Source organism: Otolemur garnettii, unplaced genomic scaffold (genome assembly GCF_000181295.1).
Source record: "Otolemur garnettii isolate 467f Iridium unplaced genomic scaffold, OtoGar3 scaffold00038, whole genome shotgun sequence".
Lineage (NCBI taxonomy): Eukaryota > Metazoa > Chordata > Mammalia > Primates > Galagidae > Otolemur > Otolemur garnettii.
The window spans coordinates 5,390,847-5,397,282 of NW_003852433.1; the positions used below are offsets into that span (position 1 = coordinate 5,390,847).

The 6,436-nt window shown below is 50.6% G+C and overlaps 1 protein-coding gene across 4 annotated transcripts in view; it reads right to left on the reverse strand.

Annotated features, from left to right (window-relative positions):
• The window catches only part of RNF215 (ring finger protein 215), a 7,571-nt gene extending 4,050 nt beyond the window's left edge, over positions 1 to 3,521 (reverse strand). For all 4 annotated transcript variants that reach the window (XR_002773437.1, XM_023513329.1, XM_012805188.2 and 1 more), the window contains exons 1-5: positions 3,205 to 3,521; positions 2,791 to 2,934; positions 2,252 to 2,323; positions 2,087 to 2,172; positions 1,281 to 1,437 (exon numbers count right to left, since the gene is read on the reverse strand). Coding sequence is in view for 3 of the 4 variants with exons in the window: in XM_023513329.1 (XP_023369097.1) it covers positions 1,281 to 1,437; positions 2,087 to 2,172; positions 2,252 to 2,323; positions 2,791 to 2,934; positions 3,205 to 3,486 (741 nt within the window). In the remaining variant the exon portion in view is untranslated. The remainder of the gene's footprint in view (positions 1 to 1,280; positions 1,438 to 2,086; positions 2,173 to 2,251; positions 2,324 to 2,790; positions 2,935 to 3,204) is intronic.
• Between the last annotated feature and the right edge of the window lie 2,915 nt (positions 3,522 to 6,436).

A 6,436-nucleotide genomic window follows, 5' to 3' on the forward strand; every position in this document is an offset into this window, starting at 1 on the left:
GCTTGAGCCCAGGAGTTGGAGGTTGCTGTGAGTGTGATGCCATGGCACTCTACCCAGGGGGGATAGCTTGAGGCTCCGTCTCAAAGAAAAAAAGAAGGAACATGAGACCTGAAAGGTTAAACACTCAGCCTAAGATCCCTCAGCTAAGGTCTTTAAGTCAGATTGTTTTTGTTTTGTTTTATTTTAGAGACAGTGCCTCTCTGCTGCCCAGGCTGGAGTGCAGTAGCATGATCATAGCTCACCACAGCCTCCAACTCCTAGGCTCAAGTGATCCTCCTACCCCAGCTTCCTACATAGTTGGGACTACAGGTATATGCCACCAAGCCTGGTTAATTTTTTAAATTTTTTGTAGGAATAGGGCCTCACTATGTTGTCCAAACTGGCCTCAAACTCCTGGCCTCAAGTGATCCTCCAACTTCAGCCTCCCAAAGTGCAGGGATTAGATTCTTGAGCCACCATGCCCAGCCCAGAGTCAGGATTTGAAGCCAAGTCTGCATGACCTGATGCTGCTTCATACAGCCCACACTCGCCAAGACCTGCTTGGAGGCTGCACACCAGGAGGCTGGAGTGTGCCTACCCTGCACAGAGTAGGGACTCAAGAAAAGCTTGTGGGCAGAATGCCTTTGAGCCCCCTTGATGCCAAGCATTGGGAAATTAAGAGACAATAAAATGTAGCCTGGCTGTCAGGAGACAAAGTCACATCTACCAGCACCCACAGGCTGTCCTAAGAGCTCTGGGAAGGCATGACAAAGCACTGAGGTGATGTAGCAGAGGGAGAGGAACTTCAAGCTGACAGTACAACAGAAACTTTCTAAAGAAGGTTGGTAAGATGAGTTATGAAAAAGGTTCTGGAGAAAAAGGATGTCCACGCCTATGGCCAAGTGGAGATAAGGCCCAGTTTCAGGAGACTAAGGCATATGTGGAGGACAGTAAGGGCACAGGATGGCCAGAGCATAAAGAAAAGACTAGAAAACTAGGGTGAATGCACAAGAGCGCTCTGAAAGCTGGGCTGAGGAATCTGAACTTTAGTCTGCAATCAGTAGAGAACCAAAGAAGGAGTCTGAGCAGGACAACACACAACAGTGAACACTGACTGCACATGACTCTGGGCCAGGTGCTGCACTGAGGGCCCACCAGCATCATGTCACTGAACACTCACTCCTGTGGGTAGAAACAGCTGTTCTGGCCACCGAAGCAGGGAGAGGCCACAGGATTTGTTAAGAGAAGGCCAGGTATGTGGCCCCACTTGGGCCTCCCCCATATAATTGGCTGGCACCCACCTGCTCCTGGGCACGGCTACCTCCCAGGCATATCAAGTCCTGCCATCCTCCGGAACCATCCTTAGAGAGGCCACAGGTGGTCCACAGGGTCAGCTTCCACTCAATGTTGGCAGACAAGGATGTTCCACTGGTGATCTCAGCTATGGCCTGGGTCCTCCTAGGAGGGAAAGTCACAGAAAGGCCAGATTGGGGGGGCTCTTGTGAAACAAAACATATCTATCTATGCCAACCTGTGGGAGGATACCCTAACAGGGGTGTTCAACCTTTTTTCCCCCTGCCACACATTGGAAGGATAAGAGTTGTCTTGGGCCACACATCAAATACACAAACACTAATAAAAGCTGATTAGCAAAACAAAAGGTCCATGCATACATTTTGTGCTATCCAATGCCACAGATAAGCAAAAAAAAATCCTCACAAAATCAGCATCTAGCCAGTGGGCTGTGTTGGGTTGGACACCCATGCCTAGAATGTCACCCCTGCAAGCCTTCTGCTTTGGCCCCCAGGTCTTTTCTGTCTGTTGGTATATCCAGTTTTCACATCAGCCACACCTGGAATTCTGGAAGCCCAGAGAAGAGCCAATCAGGCGGTGGCTTCCTCCATGCTGAGGCCAGGTCATTCTGCCCCCAGAGCTACCTCCAGGTTCTAGGCCCTAGCACACTCCTCCCCATTCCCTCACCCATTTTTCAGCTATGGAGAAGAGAGTCTTAAGGCCAACAGGTTCCCCTAAGCCCAAGGGAGATTTAGGGATCCTCAGCACTCAGGCTCCCAGTTCCCAATCCTCTGGACCCTAAACTTCAACTCACTGCAGCAGTGCCTCCAACAGCTTGGTGACATTGGAAGAATAATGGAGGACAACCACTGGCCTCAGCAGAAGCTGGGATATGTCCAGCTGCAGGAGGACAAGGAGGTCAGCAGGCCTGGGTCTCCCTGTCCCCAGCCTGCTCACCCTCACAGCTGCTCTAGGTTACCTCTCGGACCACGTTGTGGTTCAGGATGAGGAGAAGCAAGGCAGAGGCTCCCAGGAAGAGGGCCCGCCGCATCTGTGGGACGACAGAAGGTAGGAGGCTGGCATACACCTGGTTGCACACCTGTCTAGTCACCTACAGCCCCAGCTGCTCTTAGCTCCTGGGTCCTGCAATGATTGAAACTCTGGACTAGTTTATGGAGGTCAGGGGAGAAACTCTCAATCCTTCTGCCTTCCCTGCAGATTGTCTGCAGGACTCAAACAATGCTATGCCTTCCCTGGTCTTAGCAGGGCAGTCTCACCCACTGGCCCCATCAGGAACTCCCCATCCCATACTCTCAGAGCCTGGTGGAGCCTCCTGACATCTTGGTGGCCTTCCCTCCCCTCTCTGCTTTGACACCATACTGACTCAATTCTCCAAATTGAGAACCCAGGCTCAGGGGTTCTCTAGAAGCTCTTTAAGGGACCACCTGGTAGACTGGCTCTGGCAGATGCCTTGGAACCCTTCCTCCAGCCCTCCTCTTCCACAAACATCCCCTGCACCTGCCGGACCAAGTCCTTGGGATAGGCCTGCAGGCCACTGCCCTGATTCTCCTGGTGGAACTGGGCGGCCGGTTCCTTGCCCACGTAAGCCACTGCAATCCAGCCTTCTACTGGCACCTCCTGTTCAGCATCCACGATGTCCATCTGTGTGGCGAGGGGCCATGAGCAGAGGGAGACAGGGAGGAGGACGAAGGAAGGGGTGCAATGCTAGGGTTGGAGAATGAGTTTGGAGGGGAGGGCATTTTGATGTCAGGTTTTGAAAGCCTGAATGTTGGGGGCCTAGGCAAACCAAGGGAGGGGACGCAGGACTGTTGGGCTTGGTTCAGGATGAAGGCTGGTTCTAGGTGCAGGGTCTATTCAGGGATTGAGAGAGAAGTTTAAGTGAGGCTGCTAAGATGGTTCCGGGGCGCTCACCAAGAGCAGACGACCGCCCAGTGGGAGTGCCGGGTCGGCTTCCGGGCCGACCCTGACACCCTCTAGGACCAGAGCGTCCTGCCGGGGCAGCCTCACGTCCACCCGCACGGCTCGGGCTCCGCCCCGCCCCGCCCCGGCCGCAGGCTTGCTGCCGTCAGCCGCGGCCCCAGGCCCCGCCAGGCCAAGCCACAGCGGCAGTAGGGGCAGCAGCAGAAGGAGCGGCGTCGGGGGCGGCGGCGGAGGTGGCGGCGACCTCAGTGGAGGGCGAGCGGCGGGGCCCATGGCCCGACCCGGGGAGCTGGCGAGACAAGGGTGCCGGGGATGCCGGGTGCGGGGGTAGAGAAGCCAGTGAGGCCACAGCCGGACGAGGCGGGGTGACGGGAGGGGCGGAGCCGTGGCCGGACGGGGCGGGGCTCCAGGAGAAACGGGGTGGGCACTCGGCGGCTCCAGCATCCAAACCGGGCCGCGTGCGTCCCCTGGTGGCCACGGAGAGGCAAGGCGCCTGCTGGCAGGGGAGCCAGAGAGGGCGGAGCCCGGGTCTTAGTGACGGGCTGGAAGTCAGAGACTGCGGAGATCCTAGGGAGATAGTTATAAGGGGAGACCTGAGGTAGCGGAGATATAATCATAGACCGAGAAGGGCAAGAATGAGGGACATCTGGAAACCTAAGGGTTGGCTCTTGCTCTGCTGCGGCGCGACAGACCCATGATGTGGCCAGGGCCAAGTCATGCATCTGCTTCTCTGGCCCTCATTTCGCTACTTGACCGAAGAGCAGGAGGCAAAGAACTAGAGATTGGCTTGGGAGGCAGACAGGGGAGATTGAGGCAAAAGTTCCAAAGGGGTATGGAAGAGCTGGCTAGAGTCACTTCTTCCCTCATCTGTGAAATGGGCATGATATGTGGGTCATTAAGAAAGTTTTGAGATACACAAAAGAAACTTCTGGAGGATGGAAACAAATGAAACTTTCCCAGTAACATGAATACGCCGACCAAGTTGAAATGTATAAAACCAACACCCCAAAGTCTCCAATAACTACTGTAGTGTTAAAGTTCCAATATTGTCCTGAAGCTTGTCCTTGTCCCTAAGGGCTGGGGACTTCCAGGAGCTGTCTCAGTCTGAAAATTGTACCTTAATAAAAAGGCAAAGGTCGGATGAGCCACAACACTATTTTTGCCAGAAAAATTGAAAGAAGTTTTGAAAATTGAACACCTATATGACCACCAATGTGCATAACTAGGCTGATCCCCAAAAAGAATAAGATGGGCAAATGAGACAGAGGGTGGGGTGGGAAATAGGCCAGAAACCAACCAGCATGTGAACATGGTGTATGTCAGAGTAAGCACTACATCTGGGGAGATGGAAGGATGCAGTATAGTGGACTACTTGCTTGGTAAATTGTGCTGAGAACTTGGGCTAACTATTAGGGAAAAAAATGAAATTGGACCCCTATTGCATGTCAATACAAAAAAAATTCCATGTGGACTAAAGACCTAAACATGAAAAGTAAAACTTCATACGTTTTGAAAGAAAGCAACAGATTACCTTGATCCTCGCAGGGTCCTGAGAGATTTCTTATGATATAAAAGCAGATTCAAAAATGTATTTGCAGGCCAGATGTGGTGGTTCATGCCTGTAATCCTAGCACTCTGGGAGGCCAAGATGAGTGGATTGCTTGAGCTCAGGAGTTTGAAACCAGCATGAGCAAGAGGAAAAACTAGTGGGGCATTGTGGCGGACTCCTATAGTCCTGGCTACTTCAGAGGCTGAGGCAAAAGGATCGCTTGAGCCAATGAATTTGAGGTTGCTGTGAACTATGATGCCAGAGTACTTTACCCAGGGTGATGGAGTAGACTCTGTTTCAAAAAGAAAAGAATGAAGATTGTTGTATAAGTAGACATGTATTTGTTGAACCATATATTCCAATTTAGAACGCAAAAATTTTGGTGTTTATATTTAATTATGAATCCTCAGTTAATTAGAACATGCAATGAACTCAAATACATTGAAACTGTATTTCCAAACTTAAGTATCTCATTTATGCTTTAAAATAAATATTTGGGTATCAAAAAAAAAAAAAAGAAAGAAAGAAAGAAAGAAAAGAATGAAGAAAAAAAAGTAAAGTATCTGGAGTAAAATGAAAAACTTCTGTGAATGAAAATATCATAATAGGGCTCAGTGCCTGTAGCACAGTGGTTATGGTGCCAGCCACATACACCGAGGGTGGCGGGTTCAAACTTGGCCTGGGCCAGCTAAACAGCAATGACAACTGCAACAAAAAATAGCCGGACATTGTGTCGGATGCCTGTAGTCCCAGCTACTTGGGAGGCTGAGGCAAGAGAATCGCTTAAGCCCAGGAGTTGGAGGTTGCTGTGAGCTGTGACGCCACAGCATTCTACCAAGGGCAACATGGTAAGACTCTGTCTCAAAAAGAAAAAAGAAAGAAAGAAAATATCATAATAGGCTGGGTTCAGGGGCTCATACCTGTAATCCTAGTACTGCAAGAGGCCAAGATAGGAGAATCTCTTGATCTCAAGAGTTCAAGACCTGCCTGAGCAAGAACAAGACCCCATCTTTACTACTAAAAATACAAAAAGTAGAGGGGTGTTGTGGCAGGTGCCTGTAGTCCTAGCTACTCAGGAGGCTGAGGCAAGAAGATTGCTTGAACCCAGGAGTTTGAGATTGCTGTGAGCTGGGCTGACACCATGACACTCTAGCATGGGCAAAAAGAGTGAGAATTTGTCTAAAAAAAAGAACAGAAAAGAAAAGAAAGGCTGAGTGCAGTGGCTCATGCTTGTAATCTTAACACTCTGGGAGGCTGAGGAAGGAGGATTACTTGAGCTCAGGAGTTTGATACCAGCCTGAGTAAGAACCATGTCTCTACTAAAAACAGAAAAATTAGCTGGCCATTGTGGTGGGCACCTGTAGTCCCAGCTGCTTGGGAAGCTGAGGCAAGAGGATTGCTTGAGCCTAAGAGACTGAGGTGGCTGTGAGCAATGATGAAGCCAAGGCACTCTACCCAGGGTGACAGTGAGACTGTCTCAAAAAAAAAGAAAAGAAAAGAAAATGTAATAAACTCAGGAAAAGCCACAAACTGGGAGACAGTATTTGCAACCAAGTGATTCATATGCAGAATATATAATACATAGGCAGTGCCTGTGGCTCAAAGGAGTAGGGTGCCAGCCCCATATGCCAGAGGTGGCGGGTTCAAACCCAGCCCCGGCCAAAAACTGCAAAA